Genomic DNA, 17973 nt, shown 5'->3' with positions numbered 1-17973 from the left:
ATTGTTAATAGATTTTTTTGGTGATATTTAGATTGTGTTAGTAAGTACTATAATTGAACTAGCTAGTTAGAAAAATATAATTACTATTTTATTTATATTTTTTGGTAATATAATTAGTTAAAAAATATTAGTTAGTTAGAAAAATACTAGTTTATTTTTAGTAAGTACTATATAGTAAGTGCTACTTTGTTTTTAGTAAGTATTACTTTATTTATTTGTAGTAAGTGCTTAGTAGTTCAATTAGATAATTGATTTAATTAATAAAACTATTTTATTTAACTATATATAGAAGTAGTTTGTAGTAAGTGCTACTTTATTTATTTATAGTAAGTGCTACTTTATTTATTTATAGTAAGTGCTTAGTAATTGAACTAGATAGTTGATTTAATTAATAAAACTACTTTATTTAACTATATATAGAAGTACGTAGTTCCCGCATCGACGGTACGCAACGACGACAACAGTTTTTTCGTAATTGAGCACGATTTCAACTATTTTAACGTGTATTTTTCATATTTTCCAATTTGACTAGTTTATCCCATGCTTTGCAAGATGCTATGTCTTGGAGAGGATGGGTTTTGAAGACCATCAAAGTATGGAAACCAAAAAATTATCCTAAGTATCCATCATGGTGTGGATTTTCAAGTAAAGTTGTACAATGCTCAAAGTGTAACCCATTTTGGTTGCAAAAACTGGAAATCACTTTGCAAGATGTATGGTTTTGATGAGGGTATGCTTATCACCATGGATCTTGGTGATCCTACAATCATGCAAGAGAGACCTACGATTTTCGTCCTTGTGGATACACCTCCAATTCTTCCCCCATGTGAGCTTAACATAGTTATTAAGTAATTTATATTGTTTATTTCAAAATAGTTGACAACTTATTTTCATTGACAGCTTATTTTCATTCTTCAAAGAATGTACGGAAGATGGTAGACAGAACCTACTACACCGAAGGCTCCAAACTAACTTATCAGGAGAAAAATCATCTGGTCGCATTTTGTACTGATCTTGAGAATTACAATGTCTACAATCGAACTCCTCAACATTATGGTCAATACGTGCCACTAGTGCACGTGTTGAACTACGGTAACTACCATGGAGATACCCTGATAAGATTTTTTACTATTACGACATCCGTGCATCTTTTTGCACACTTCTAAAAGTAGTACATCATTGCTAACTACGAACTTATTACTATGTTTTTCAACAGATAATCCCGAATGATTGTGTGCCTCATCTGATGTATACACACGGTAGCCTTTATGTTTTGAACATACAACCAGGTATTCCTACGAATCTGAATTGTCCATACCGGGTTTCTAAAAGAAGTGGAGACATGACAATCAAAGAATGGAAAAAATGTATGGACAGTCGTAAGGAGCTTCTTGGAAGAAACAATCAGCAAAGGGCAAAAATTGGAGACAGGATGATCGTCATTCTTCATAATGGAGAGTCAGGATCTATATTGTTTTTATTGGGGAAAGTAGTAATTTCAAAAAAAAAATCCTACGCACACGCAAGATCATGGTGATGGCATAGCAACGAGAGGGGAGAGTGTTTGTCCATGTACCCTCATAGACCGTAAGCGGAAGCGTTATGACAACGCGGTGATGTAGTCGTACGTCTTCACGATCCGACCGATCCAAGTACCGAACGTACGGCACCTCCGAGTTCAGCACACGTTCAGCTCGATGACGATCCCCGGGCTCCGGTCCAGCAAAGCTTCGGGGATGAGTTCCGTCAGCACGACGGCGTGGTGACGATAATGATGCTCTACCGGCGCAGGGCTTCGCCTAAACTCCGCGACGATATGACCGAGGTGGAATATGGTGGAGGGGGGCACCGCACTCGGCTAAGAAACGATCCGTAGATCAACTTGTGTGTCTATGGGGTGCCCCCCGCCCCTGTATATAAAGGAGCAAGGGGAGGAGGCGGCCGGCCAGGGAGAGGCGCGCCAAGGGGAGTCCTACTCCCACCGGGAGTAGGACTCCCTCCTTCCTTGTTGGAGTAGGAGAAGGGGGAAAGAGGGGGAAAGGAGGAAGGAAAGAGGGGCTGCACCCCTTGTCCAATTCGGACCAGAGGGGGGCTGCGCACCTCCTTCCTTTCCGCCTCTCTCCTCAATTCCCGTATGGCCCAATAAGGCCCATATACTCCCCGGCGAATTCCCGTAACTCTCCGGTACTCCGAAAAATACCCGAATCACTCGGAACCTTTCCGAACTCCGAATATAGTCGTCCAATATATCGATTTTTACGTCTCGACCATTTCGAGACTCCTCGTCATGTCCCCGATCTCATCCGGGACTCCGAACTCCTTCGGTACATCAAAACTCATAAACTCATAATATAACTGTCATCGAAACCTTAAGCGTGCGGACCCTACGGGTTCGAGAACTATGTAGACATGACCTAGAACTATTCTTGGTCAATAACCAATAGTGGAACCTGAATGCCCATATTGGCTCCTACATATTCTACGAACATCTTTATCGGTCAAACTGCATAACAACATACGTTGTTCCCTTTGTCATCGGTATGTTACTTGCCCGAGATTTGATCGTCGGTATCCAATACCTAGTTCAATCTCGTTACCGGCAAGTCTCTTTACTCGTTCTGTAACACATCATCTTATAACTAACTCATTAGTTACAATGCTTGCAAGGCTTAGGTGATGAGTATTACCGAGAGGGCCCAGAGATACCTCTCCGACAATCAGAGTGACAAAACCTAATCTCGAATTATGCCAACCCAACATGTACCTTCGGAAACACCTGTAGAGCACCTTTATAATCACCCAGTTACGTTGTGACATTTGGTAGCACACAAAGTGTTCTTCCGGTAAACGGGAGTTGCACAATCTCATAGTTGCAGGAACTTTGTATAAGTCATGAAGAAAGCAATAGCAACATACTAAACGATCAAGTGCTAAGCTAATGGAATGGGTTAAGTCAATCACATCATTCTCCTAATGATGTGATCCCGTTAATCAAATGACAACTCTTTTGTCCATGGCTAGGAAACATAACCATCTTTGATAAACGAGCTAGTCAAGTAGAGGCATACTAGTGACACTATGTTTGTCTATATATTCACACATGTATTATGTTTCAGAAATCCTTCCATCAGAAATCCATTGTGTCCGCTCAAATGGCGCATGGATCCATCATCAATCTCATGTCCACCGGCACCGTCAACGCTCCAGTTTCGGACAAGGGAGAGTGGGGCATGGGAGGCGACTGCGCCTTGAGTACCATGAGTCGGTCTATGTCCCATGTTATACTCTACCTCCTCCTTGACCAGACCAACACTCTGAGGGGCGCAGCCGGCCGTCGGACATGGGCACAACGGGATCGAACGAGCTCCACTTAGATTAAGTTTTACATTGTATGAAATAGTATGGATTTGAGATTTCCAAATTATGGTATCCGGTCATGGAAGTGATTATTTGAGGATTGGCCGAGCTCCACTTAGATTAAGTTTTACATTGTATGAAATAGTATGGATTTGAGATTTCCAAATTATGGTATCCGGTCATGGAAGTGATTATTTGAGGATTGGCCGTTCACTGTCTGCGGACACACCCCGGCACGTCTGCGGAGATTATTGTTTTATCCTGACTGTAGATGCTCTACTGGTCATTTCGTCATTGGCTCCCATCCTATTTTCTTGTGAAAGAATCCATTCGCTATGCTTCTATGCAATCCAGCCCAGTAAGCAAATATGTAAGTACAGCTTACCAGATTTAAGTCACCTCATATCTCATTTATGCGTTGCTGCTTATCGGATTCAACTTATTACCTGAAGTATCACATATATGCATTGCTGCTTATCAGATTGAAGTCACCAGACATATCACACACGTTTAGTGTTGCTTATCATGCATATGTAATTGATCACAAAGATGAACATAGTAGTTGCCTCTTTTGGCCTTCTACGTCAATTGCCTACTAAACCTATAATACCTACACTGTATCTATGTTTCCTATTTCTTACAAGGCTGATCTAATATTTCCATCAGCGCAGAATTGCACTCTCGTCGCCTCGGCCCGAGATTCGTTCGTCGGTATCTCAATACCTAGTTCAATCTCGTTACCGGCAAGTCTCTTTACTCGTTACGTAATGCATCATTCCGTAGCTAACTCATTAGCTACATTGCTTGCAAGGCTTATAGTGATGTGCATTACCGAGAGGTCCCAGAGATACCTCTCCGACAATCGGAGTGACAAAACCTAATCTCGAAATACGTCAACCCAACATGTACCTTCGGAGACACCTGTAGTACTCCTTTATAATCACCCAGTTACGTTGTGACGTTTGGTAGCACCCAAAGTGTTCCTCCGGTAAATGGGAGTTGCATAATCTCATAGTTACAGGAACATGTATAAGTCATGAAGAAAGCAATAGCAATATACTAAACGATCAAGTGCTAAGCTAACGGAATGGGTCAAGTCAATCACATCATTCTCCTAATAATGTGATCCCGTTAATCAAATGACAACTCTTTTGTCCATGGCTAGGAAACATAACCATCTTTGATAAACGAGCTAGTCAAGTAGAGGCATACTAGTGACACTATGTTTGTCTATATATTCACACATGTATTATGTTTCCGGTTAATACAATTTTAGCATGAATAATAAACATTTATCATGATATAAGGAAATAAATAATAACTTTATTATTGCCTCTAGGGCATATTTCCTTCAGTCTCCCACTTGCACTAGAGTCAATAATCTAGTTCACATCATCATGTGATTCAACACCAATATTCACATCTGTATGTGATTAACACCCATAGTTCATATCGTCATGTGACCAACACCCAAAGGGTTTACTAGAGTCAATAATCTAGTTCACATCGCTATGTGATTAACACCGAAAGAGTACTAAGGTATGATCATGTTTTGCTTGTGAGAGAGGCTTAGTCAACGGGTCTGTCACATTTAGAGCCGTATGTATTTTGCAAATATTCTATGTCTACAATGCTCTGCATGGAGCTACTCTAGCTAATTGCTCCCACTTTCAATATGTATCCAGATTGAGATTTAGAGTCATCTGGATTGGTGTAAAAGCTTGCATCGTTGTAACTTTAACGACGGGCTCTTTTATCACCTCCATAATCGAGAAACATCTCCTTAGTCCTCACTAAGGATATTCTTGACCCATATCCAGTGATCTACTTATTAGATCAAAATTGTATTCCTTTGCCAAACACAGAGCAAGGTATACAATAGGTCTGGTTCACAGCATAGCATACTTTATAGAACCTATGACTGAGGCATAGGGAATGACTTTTCATTCTCTTTCTATTTTCTGCAATGGTCGGGTCTTGAGTCTTACTCAACTTCACACCTTGTAACATAGGCAACAACTCCTTCTTTGACTGTTCCATTTTGAACTATTTTAAAAATTTATCAAGGTATGTACTCATTGAAAAATCTTATCAAGCGTCTTGATCTATCTATATAGATCTTGATGCTCAATGTGTAAGCAGCTTCATCGAGGTCTTGCTTTGAAAAACTCTTATTCAAGTATCCTTTCATGCTATCCAGAATTTCCATATCATTTCTAATTAACAATATGTCATACACATATAATATTAGAAATGCTACAGAGCTCCCACTCACTTTCTTGTAAATACAGGCTTCTTCAAAAGTCTGTATAAAACCATATGCTTTGATCAACTCATCAAAGCATATATTCCAACTCCGAGATGCTTGCACCAGTCCATAGATGGATCGCTGGAGCTTGCACAATTTGTTAGCACCTTTAGGATTGACAAAACCTTCTGGTTGCATCATATACAACTCTTCTTTAAGAAAACCATTAAGGAATGCAGTTTTGTTTATCCATTTGCCAGATTTCATAAAATGCGGCAATTGCTAACATGATTCAGACAGACTTAAGCATAGGTACGAGTGAAAAACTCTTATCGTAGTCAACATCTTGAACTTGTCGAAAACCTTTTGCGACAATTCTAGCTTTGTAGATAGTAACACTATCAGCGTCCGTCTTCCTCTTGAAGATCCATTTAATCTCAATGTCTCGCCGATCATTGGGCAAGTCAATCAAAGTCCATACTTTGTTTTCATACATGGATCTTATCTCAGATCTCATGGCCTCAAGCCATTTTACGGAATCTGGGCTCACCATCGCTTCTTCATAGTTCGTAGGTTCGTCATGGTCTAGTAACATGACTTCCAGAACAGGATTACCGTACCACTCTGGTGCGGATCTTACTCTGTAAGACCTACGGGGTTTTGTAGTAACTTAATCTAAAGTTTCATGATCATCATCATTAACTTCCTCACTAATTGGTGTAGTAGTCACAGGAACAGATTTCTGTGATGAACTAATTTCCAATAAGGGAGCAGGTACAGTTACCTCATCAAGTTCTACTTTCCTCCCACTCACTTCTTTCGAGAGAAACTCCTTCTCTAGAAAGGATCCATTCTTAGCAACGAATGTTTTGCCTTTGGATTTGTGATAGAAGGAGTACCCAACAGTTTCCTTTGGGTATTCTGTGAAGACGCACTTCTCCGATTTGGGTTCGAGCTTATCAGGTTGAAACTTTTTCATATAAGCATCGCAACTCCAAACTTTAAGAAACGACAACTTTGGTTTCTTGCCAAACCACAGTTCATAAGGTGTCATCTCAATGGATTTTGATGGTGCCCAATTTAAAGTGAATGCAGCTGTCTCTAATGCATAACCCCAAAACGATAGCGGTAAATCGGTAAGAGACATCATAGATCGCACCATATCCAATAAAGTGCGGTTACGAAGTTCGGACACACCATAACGTTGTGGTGTTCCAGGTGGCGTGAGCTGTGAAACTATTCCACATTGTTTTAATTGAAGACCAAACTCGTAACTCAAATATTTGTCTCTGCGATCAGATCGCAGAAACTTTATTTTCTTGTTATGATGATTTTTCCACTTCACTCTGAAATTCTTTGAACCTTTCAACTATTTCAGACTTATGTTTCATCAAGTAGATATACCCATATCTGCTCAAATCATCTTGTGAAGGTCAGAAAATAACGACACTTGCCACGAGCATCAACACTCATTGGATCGCATACATCAGTATGTATTATTTCCAATAAGTCAATAGCTTGTTCCATTGTTCCGGAGAACGGAGTTTCAGTCATCTTGCCCAAAAGGCACGGTTCGCAAGCATCAAATGATTCATAACCAAGTGATTCCGAAAATCCATCTTTTATGGATTTTCTTCATGCGCTTTACACCAATATGACCTAAACGGCAGTGCCACAAATAAGTTGCACTATCATTATTAACTTTACATCTTTTGGTTTCAATATTATGAATATGTGTATCACACGATCGAGATCCAACAAACCATTTTCATTGGGTGTATAACCATAGAATGTTTTATTCATGTAAACAGAACAATAATTATTCTCTAACTTACATGAATAACCGTATTGCAATAAACATGATCAAATCATATTCATGCTCAACGCAAACGCCAAATAACATTTATTTAGGTTAAACACTAATCCCGAAAGTATAGGGAGTGTGCGATGATGATCATATCAATCTTGGAACTACTTCCAACATTCATCGTCACCTCACCCTCAACTAGTTTCTGTTTATTCTGCAACTCCCATTTCGAGTTACTACTCTTAGCAACTGAACTAGTATCAAATACCAAGGGATTGCTATAAACACTAGTAAAGTATACATCAATAGTATGTATATCAAATATACCTATGTTCACTTTGCCATCCTTCTTATCCATCAAATATTCAGGGCATTTCCGCTTCCAGTGACCATTTCCTTTGCAGTGTAAGCACTCAGTTTCAGGCTTTGGTCCAGCTGTGGTCTTCTTCGCGGGAGTGACAACTTGCTTGTCATTCTACTTGAAGTTCCCCTTTACTTGAAACTAGTGGTCTTGTCAATCATCAACACTTGATGCTCTTTTCTTGATTTCTACCTTCGTCGATTTCAGCATCACGAAGAGCTCAGGAATCGTTTTCGTCATCCCTTGCATACTATAGTTCATCACGAAGTTCTAGTAACTTAGTGATGGTGACTAGAGAATTTTGTCAATCACTATCTTATCTGGAAGATGAACTCCCACTTGATTCAAGCAATTGAAGTACCCAGACAATCTGAGCACATGCTCACTAGTTGAGCGATTCTCCTCCATCTTTTAGCTATAGAACTTGTTGGAGACTTCATATCCCTCATCTCGGGTATTTGCTTGAAATATTAACTTCAACTCTTGGAACATCTCATATGGTCCATGACGTTCAAAACGTCTTTGAAGTCCCGATTCTCAGCCGTTAAGCATGGTGCACAAAACTATCAAGTAGTCATCATATTGAGCTAGCCAAACATTCATAACGTCTGCATTTGCTCCTGCAATAGGTCTGTTACCTAGCGGTGCATCAAGGACATAATTCTTCTGTGCAGCAATGAGGATAAACCTCAGATCATGAATCCAATCCGCATCATTGCTACTAATATCTTTCAACACAATTTTCTCTAGGAACATATCAAAATAAACATATGAAAGCAACAACGCAAGCTATTGCTCTACAACATAATTTGCAAAATACTACCAGGACTAAGTTCATGATAAATTAAAGTTCAATTAATCATATTACTAAAGAACTCCCACTTAGACAGACATCTCTCTAGTCATCTAAGTGATCACGTGATCCAAATCAACTAAACCATAACCAATCATCACGTGAGATGGAGTAGTTTTCAATGGTGAACATCACTATGTTGATCATATCTACTATATGATTCACGCTCGACCTTTCGGTCTCCGTGTTCCGAGGCCATATCTGCATATGCTAGGCTCATCAAGTTTAACCTGAGTATTCCGTGTGTGCAAAACTGTCTTGCACCCGTTGTAGATGGACGTAGAGCTTATCACACCCAATCATCACGTGGTGTCTGGGCAGGACGAACTTTGGCAACGGTGCATACTCAGGGAGAACACTTCTTGATAATTTTAGTGAGAGATCATCTTAAAATGCTACCGTCAATCAAAGCAAGATAAGATGCATAATGGATAAACATCACATGCAATCAATATAAGTGATATGATATGGCCATCATCATCTTGTGCTTGTGATCTCCATCTTCGAAGCACCGTCGTGATCACCATCGTCACCGGCGCGACACCTTGATCTCCATCGTAGCATCGTTGTCGTTACGCCATCTATTGCTTCTACGACTATCGCTACCGCTTAGTGATAAAGTAAAGCAATTACAGGGCGTTTGCATTTCATACAATAAAGCGACAACCATATGGCTCCTGCCAGTTGCCGATAACTTCGGTTACAAAACATGATCATCTCATACAATAAAATATAGCATCACGTCTTGACCATATCACATCACAACATGCCCTGCAAAAACAAGTTAGACATCCTCTACTTTGTTGTTGCAAATTTTACGTGGCTGCTACGGGCTTTAGCAAGAACCGTTCTTACCTACGCATAAAAACCACAATGATAGTTCGTCAAGTTGGTGCTGTTTTAACCTTCGCTAGGACCGGGCGTAGCCACACTCGATTCAGCTAAAGTGAGAGAGACAGACACCCGCCAGCCACCTTTAAGCACGAGTGCTCGCAACGGTGAAACCAGTCTCGCGTAAGCGTACACGTAATGTCGGTCCGGGCCGCTTCATCTTACAATACCGCTGAACCAAAGTATGACATGTTGGTAAGCAGTATGACTTGTATCGCCCACAACTCACTTGTGTTCTACTCGTGCCTATAACATCAACGCATAAAACCTTGCTCTGATACCACTATTGGGGGACGTAGTAATTTCAAAAAAAATCCTACGCACACGCAAGATCATGGTGATGGCATAGCAACGAGAGAGGAGAGTGTTCGTCCACGTACCCTCGTAGACCGTAAGCGGAAGTGTTATGACAACGCGGTTGATGTAGTCGTACGTCTTCACGATCCGACCGATCCAAGTATCGAACGTACGGCACCTCCGAGTTCAGCACACGTTCAGCTCGATGACGATCCCCGGGCTCCGATCCAGCAAAGCTTCGAGGATGAGTTCCGTCAGCACGACGGCGTGGTGACGATGATGATGCTCTGCCGGCGCAGGGCTTCGCCTAAACTCCGCGACGATATGACCGAGGTGGAATATGGTGGGGGGGGCACCGCACTCGGCTAAGGAACGATCCGTAGATCAACTTGTGTGTCTATGGGGTGCCCCCCGCCCCTGTATATAAAGGAGCAAGGGGAGGAGGCGGCCGGCCAGGGAGAGGCGCGCCAAGGGGAGTCCTACTCCCACCGGGAGTAGGACTCCCTCCTTCCTTGTTGGAGTAGGAGAAGGGGGAAAGAGGGGGAAAGGAGGAAGGAAAGAGGGGATGCACCCCTTGTCCAATTCGGACCAGAGGGGGGCTGCGCGCCTCCTTCCTTTCGGCCTCTCTCCTCAATTCCCGTATGGCCCAATAAGGCCCATATACTCCCCGGCGAATTCCCGTAACTCTCCGGTACTCCGAAAAATACCCGAATCACTCGGAACCTTTTCGAACTCCGAATATAGTCGTCCAATATATCGATCTTTACGTCTCGACCATTTCGAGACTCCTCGTCATGTCCCCGATCTCATCCGGGACTCCGAACTCCTTCGGTACATCAAAACTCATAAACTCATAATATAACTGTCATCGAAACCTTAAGCGTGCGGACCCTACGGGTTCGAGAACTATGTAGACATGACCTAGAACTATTCTTGGTCAATAACCAATAGCGGAACCTGGATGCCCATATTGGCTCCTACATATTCTACGAAGATCTTTATCTGTCAAACCGCATAACAACATACGTTGTTCCCTTTGTCATCGGTATGTTACTTGCCCGAGATTTGATCGTCGGTATCCAATACCTAGTTCAATCTCGTTACCGGCAAGTCTCTTTACTCGTTCTGTAACACATCATCTTATAACTAACTCATTAGTTACAATGCTTGCAAGGCTTAGGTGATGAGTATTACCGAGAGGGCCCAGAGATACCTCTCCGACAATCGGAGTGACAAAACCTAATCTCGAATTATGCCAACCTAACATGTACCTTCGGAAACACCTGTAGAGCACCTTTATAATCACCCAGTTACGTTGTGACGTTTGGTAGCACACAAAGTGTTCTTCCGGTAAACGGGAGTTGCACAATCTCATAGTTGCAGGAACTTTGTATAAGTCATGAAGAAAGCAATAGCAACATACTAAATGATCAAGTGCTAAGCTAACGGAATGGGTCAAGTCAATCACATCATTCTCCTAATGATGTGATCCCGTTAATCAAATGACAACTCTTTTGTCCATGGCCAGGAACATAACCATCTTTGATAAACGAGCTAGTCAAGTAGAGGCATACTAGTGACACTATGTTTGTCTATATATTCACACATGTATTATGTTTCCGGTTAATACAATTTTAGCATGAATAATAAACATTTATCATGATATAAGTAAATAAATAATAACTTTATTATTGCCTCTAGGGCATATTTCCTTCAGTTTTATGCTATTTTACCTTAAGGGTGTTTAGGTCATGTCCTACCTGATACTGATGATCATGTACTAAGAACAATTATGTAGGGTTGGGTTCGATGACTATGAGGATGATGATCGTATGACTTATTATTAATAACGAGTAGAATTTGTATGATGATGCATGATTAGTAGGACTTGTTATTATATATGATGATGTATGATGCGAGCATGCATGAGTTATTATATCAGCTGGTGAAATGAACATATATAGCAACAGCGTTGGTAAACCAAGGACGAAGATATAAGAGAGGACACTTCTCTCTATTAGCTAGATAATAACAAACTAAAAATAACCCCCAAAACCCCTAAAGCAGCCACTTTTCTAAAAAAACATGGACTTTTGGTCCCGGTTGGTGCCACCAACCGGGACCAAAGGCCCCCTGACTGGGCTCGGCGCACAGGGCCACGTGAAGGCACATTGGTCCCGGTTCGTGTTTGAACCGGGACTAATGGGTCGAGGTATTAGTAACGACCCATTAGTCCCGGTTCATGAACCGGGACTAAAGGCCCTTATGAACCGGGACTATTAGGTGTTTTTCTACTAGTGTCATTTGTGAGATAGAGCCTCGCTCATCCATCCGAATCTGCTCCTCCGAGAGAGACCGTGCCTCTACGGAGAAGATCCACTTGGATTCAAGGCCCCTAACGGGAAGAACTCAAGACCTCCTCACGGAGAAGAACCGGTTACCCTTTGTATCGTCCTTTGTTGGATTCGGATCGTGTATCTCTTTGTATTTCGAGGATCTAGCATATGTGTGACCATCTCTTGTTGGTTGAGTGATTTATCTTGTGTTTCCCCTCGTTTCCCCCTCGTGTTCTTCGTAGGATCCCCTCCAAACGTGAAAGATTGGGCATCTAGGATTCCACCCTACATTAGGGAACAAACTATATAAATGATTAGAATAAGAACCACAGTATAAGGGCATCTACAACAGGGCGCCTCAAATCCCCCTCATATGTCCGGGCGGACGGCCCGCTCACTGGCCGATCAAAAAAACTCGACCCAGACGGGCGCCTCGAACGGCCCTGAAACTCCCAGGCTAACCCGCACCCCTCACATCCAGTCCAAATATGAGGGACATGGGGAGACCCGGGTGCATCCGCCATGTCGGATCCCTCCCACGCTGGCCCACCCGACCCCACATATATCCATCCCCATCCGCTCCCCGGACGAAACCCTAGCCACTCCACTTGGCCACCCAAGCACCCGTCCGGCGATCTCTGGCCTTCTCCGGCACGACAGGCAGCGGGTCCGAGTCCTACACCTCAAGATCCGTCAACCTGAGTTCATCCCACGCGGTCCCGAGGAGGATATGACTGTCCAGCTTGTGCTCTGCTGCTCTCTAGTGGTGGCCGCCCGATGACAACGCTCGAACTCCTTCCATCAGAAATCCATTGTGTCCGCCCAAATGGCGCATGGATCCATCATCAATCTCATGTCCACCGGCACCGTCAACGCTCCAGTTTCGGACAAGGGAGAGTGGGGCATGTGAGGCGACTGCGCCTTGAGTACCATGAGTCGGTCTATGTCCCATGTTATACTCTACCTCCTCCTTGACCAGACCAACACTCTGAGGGGCGCAGCCGGTCGTCGGACATGGGCACAACGGGATCGAACGAGCTCCACTTAGATTAAGTTTTACATTGTATGAAATAGTATGGATTTGAGATTTCCAAATTATGGTATCCGGTCATGGAAGTGATTATTTGAGGATTGGCCGAGCTCCACTTAGATTAAGTTTTACATTGTATGAAATAGTATGGATTTGAGATTTCCAAATTATGGTATCCGGTCATGGAAGTGATTATTTGAGGATTGGCCGTTCACTGTCCGCGGACACACCCCGCCACGTCTTCGGAGATTATTGTTTTATCCTGACTGTAGATGCTCTACTGGTCATTTCGTCATTGGCTCCCATCCTATTTTCTTGTGAAAGAATCCATTTGCTATGCTTCTATGCAATCCAGCCCAGTAATCAAATATGTAAGTACAGCTTACCAGATTTAAGTCACCTCATATCTCATTTATGTGTTGCTGCTTATCGGATTCAACTTATTACCTGAAGTATCACATATATGCATTGCTGCTTATCAGATTGAAGTCACCAGACATATCACACACGTTTAGTGTTGCTTATCATGCATATGTAATTGATCACAAAGATGAACATAGTAGTTGCCTCTTGTGGCCTTCTACGTCAATTGCCTACTAAACCTATAATACCTACACTATATCTATGTTTCCTATTTCTTACAAGGCTGATCTAATATTTCCATCGGCGCAGAATTGCACTCTCGTCGCCTCGGCCCTGTCTCCCTAAACTCTACAAAATGTATGTTGCAAGATCAGTAATCTTGAACCCGGATATGTAGCCCGTTGGGAGCTTCCACACGGGGGAATTTCAAGATGGTGTTCTTGCCTTCTTCCTCCCATCTGAAACATCAAAACCACAATGCCAAGTATCTGTCAGTAAATAATGCTGGAGCTGTTCCTAGAATTGAATCAGTGTGGACTAAGAAGAGGTTGAACAGACCTGTATCGGGTCACAAAGTAGTGGAGGAAAGTCGCGATCTCTGCCGTGCCCACCTCCTTCCCGGGGCACATCCGGCCGCCTCCTCCGAACAACATGAAGTGTGGGTGCGATTCCATGTTCTTCTCCTGTACATTTTCGGTAGGCAACAAAATGTTAGAACTTCTGCTAGGGCCTAGGTGTTCTGTTTTACTGATGTTTTGATGGTCATACTTATTCGCTCTTTTACTTACCAGCCACCTCCACGGATTGAAAGTCATTGGGTCAGGATACATGGATGGATCGTAGTTTATCTCCCTCGTGTAAACATAGATTCTCCATCCTTTTGGAATAACATACCCTGGAAGAAATTGATGATACTGCTTTAGAACTAACTTAGCATTTGCCTAAATTGGTAGGATAAATGGATAATTTCCAAGCATATCTCACCATTCATTTCTACATCCCGGGTAGTTTTCCTTAGTAGCCCATTGACGACTGTAGCTAATCTGAGCGTCTCAAAGATGACCTGCACAGGAGTATACATCAGTTCATTATGATCTTATTCATACTAAATTCCTACTCTGACTTCATCCTCTCCTGTTTTACTTTTAGCTCCTACTTACAGCTCGAGTGAAGGCCATTGACTTAAATTCTTCATAGCTGATGGCTTCCTCCGGCGATTTCCCCTTCCTGATATCGAGATGCTCTCTCTGAATTCACAAGTGACAATTCCATCAGTAAACTCTAAAAGACACATGATTCTTGTTATGGGATCATAATAAATTCAAAAAAAAATTGATTTGAGAATATGTGTACATACCCTGAGTTCATCAAGAGCTCGCGGGTGGTCCGACAGGTACTTGACGGCCATCATCGAAGTGGTCGACATCGTCTCGTATCCAGAGTAGATGAGCGCGATGAGCAAGTCGATGATCTGCTCATCACTGAGCTTTTCCCTGGCCCCATCGCCGCCGCTTCTCAAGAGAGCATCCAACATGTCATCATGCACATCATCAGAGGACCGCCGCTCCGCGATCATCTGCTCTAGCATGGACACAAGCTTGGTCCTTGCCTGGAAGCCTTGGTAGTAGCTGGTTCCCGGAAGGTTGATGGGCAAGGAAATGGTGCCGAGCACAAGGGTGCATAGCTCTGTTTTGAGGGCGTCTGAGAGCGGGCCGGCCGTGATGCCGGCGATCTGCCGGAGTGCGGACAGCAAGGCCATCTGAAAGGGAAAGGGAAAGTCAGTTAGATGTGATGATGCTTCCATGAAACTCTGCAACAACCACAAAAGAAGCAACCACTTTGGAAGAAAAAAAAATCAAAGTGATACTCTGTTTTTTCAAGGAGATACTACTATAAAACTCTGCAACAACCACTTTGGAATGTTTTTTCCTGCTTTACCATGTATCATTTTTTTATTTGTTCCTAAATGTGATATTACCAATATTCTGTTTTTCAGAGCAGAGCAGAGCATTTCTGTTGTGACTGACTGACCTCCTTGGTCTTGGCCTGGACGTCGACGACGGCGCCTGCCCATCCCTGAAGGTGGTCGCGCATGAAGGCGTCGATCTTGGGGAGGAGGCTTTGCCGGAGCATAGCAGGGCGGACGAGGCCGAGCATGGCGCCACGCATGAGGCGGTGGAGCGGGCCGTGCACGGCGGCGATGTTGTTGCGGCCGAGGATGTCGAGCATGGACTGCGGATAGCCGGGGACGAGGCCGCCGGCCTCGCCCTGTAGCAGCATCCGGCGGTTGAGCTCCGGGTCCATGCACACCACCGTGGGGCATCCCAGGATGTGCGTGCGGAACAGCCGCCCATACCTGCAGCAGCGCACACACGGATGTTAATTCCTAGCAGTAGTATTTTCAAAAAGTCTATATGCAAAGACTATCATCATGCAAGCAAGCAAGGAAACAGAATGATTAAGCTGGTAGGTGTTTCTCTTTCGATCTGTATCTTATAACTTAGAACCGAAATGGTACTTTGGGAGCTGGAACAGTGGTGAGTGAGCGTGTGTGTGAGGGAAGTGAGCTTTTGGGGGACAAGCAGCGAAAAGCAAGTGATACTCCTCCTCCTCTGCAGATCACCTTTCATAACCGGAAAGCAGCTGCCAAACCGGCACATTTCCATAGTTTATGGATTCATGTTGGAGGTACTAAAGTTTTGGTAATATACTTCCTAAATACTCGCTCCGTCACAAAATGAGTGACTCAAATTTGTAATAGCTTTAACTTTATAGGGAGTATAGACATTTTGACAGTAAAAAAACGTCTTACATTTGTTAACAGAGGGAGTACTAATTACTACTAAAAATCTCTTGAAAAAGAAGGCTCTGCTGATAATGATAAATAGAAGAAACTGCAATCTCTCTCTTTTGTTACTGCTGCCCAAGCCCCAGAGCAGCAAAGACAGAGTGAGTGGTTCTCCATTATTGGACCAGCTGAGTTCTCCGCAACACAAACCAACCAACAAAATCCCCCAAATCTCCGGTCACTAAAGGTAGCTAGCAAGCTAGTAGTAATCTAACCCGAGGAAGAAGACGCAAGCAAGCAAGAATGCATCAACATCTCATGGTCGACCATACGTACCTGAGCCTCCTCTGCTTCATGAAGCTCGGGCCCTGCTTGAGGAACTCGGTGGTCTCGCCGAAGAGCGGCCACCCCATTGTCCCCGGCGGCAGGCACCCGCCCTCCTTCCTCCGGCCGTTGCCGTACCTGACCTCGTTCCACCGCAGCAGCAGGCTGCTCGCCACCACCACGCCGACCACAACACCGACCATCACCAAGAGGAGGAGCGCCATCTTCTTCTTCCTCTACCTCTCTCTGCCACTCCTCTGGTTTCTTGGATGCTCTGTTTTGGTTGGAGAGGAGAGGCAGAGCGGAGCCGATGGTATCTGTCTTGGGAACAAGTGTTGCTCTGGACTGGAGGAGTTAGGCCGAGGAGGAGGCCCTTTTATACAGGGAGGAGGAGGAGCTTGGTGTAAAAACGGAGGGCGTCCATTTCTTTCTCCGATGAGGGCCCCCATTCCAAGGCGAGGTCTTGACCATGGACGGGAGGGGATCGAGAAGACGGGAGCACCAGAAATTTTACGCGCAAGGCAACAAAATACCCCAGTGCTAGTGGCACCGGAGCAGAGGGAGTAAAATGACTAGGAATAGGATAGGCGGAGGAGGCGCATGCTCGGCCTCGAAACCGGCGCCGCGCCGTCCGTGCGCGTGTTGGCTTGCGGCCAGACGGTCAAAAAGGTATCCCGCCGAGATGCCGCTGCTCCCCATGTGTGCTTGTTTTCATCCTACCTTGCCATTCACACCTGGTACAAAGCTCTGGCACAGTAATTTTTTAAAAATATTTTCAACGCTCCCAAGTAAATTTCACCGTCTGTTAGACTAGCCACAATGGAGAGTAACATAGTACTACCTCCGTCCCGGTGTATAAGTCATTCGCGTAGTTCTAGGTTGATAATTTAACTATCTAAATATGTATTATATGTGACAAAAAATATATATTTAGAAACTACATCCGTGTGGAAATCTAGTGGTATACTTTTCATGACATATAACACATATTTAATTCCTCAAATCGATGACCTAGAACTACGCGAATGACTTATACACCCGGACGGAGGGAGTAGTAGTAACATACACATATTCCTAGACTATGTTACTACCTCAATAGTGGGTAGTAACATAAGGCTGGTCATAGTGGGGAGTAACTTAGAGTAGTAACATGCATACGTTACTACTCTATGTTACTACCCTTATAGTGGGAAGTGTCATATGTGTAGTAACATACAAATGCTCATTTATTGTCTTGTAGACTCATTTTGCATTGGAAAGCGCTACGTGATGATAACATATTAGGTTACTCTATTTGCCTCTCTCCTCATTGACTACT

General features: G+C 43.4%; 1 protein-coding gene across 1 annotated transcript; it reads right to left on the bottom strand.

The window, feature by feature from the left end:
- Positions 1 to 13679: 13679 nt before the first annotated feature.
- LOC123043102 (cytochrome P450 85A1) lies at positions 13680 to 17019 on the bottom strand. The gene is made up of 8 exons (XM_044465450.1): positions 16668 to 17019; positions 15575 to 15899; positions 14901 to 15302; positions 14704 to 14790; positions 14528 to 14606; positions 14332 to 14438; positions 14102 to 14226; positions 13680 to 14001 (listed from the first exon to the last, which is right to left on the bottom strand). The coding sequence occupies exons 1-8, from the start codon at positions 16877 to 16879 to the stop codon at positions 13914 to 13916; spliced, it is 1425 nt and encodes a 474-aa protein (XP_044321385.1). The 5' UTR covers positions 16880 to 17019; the 3' UTR covers positions 13680 to 13913.
- Between the last annotated feature and the right edge of the window lie 954 nt (positions 17020 to 17973).

The sequence above is a fragment of the Triticum aestivum genome, chromosome 2B, assembly GCF_018294505.1.
Source record: "Triticum aestivum cultivar Chinese Spring chromosome 2B, IWGSC CS RefSeq v2.1, whole genome shotgun sequence".
Lineage (NCBI taxonomy): Eukaryota > Viridiplantae > Streptophyta > Magnoliopsida > Poales > Poaceae > Triticum > Triticum aestivum.
The sequence above is the reverse complement of the archived record's forward strand: the minus strand, read 5'-3'. Positions and strand labels throughout refer to the sequence as shown.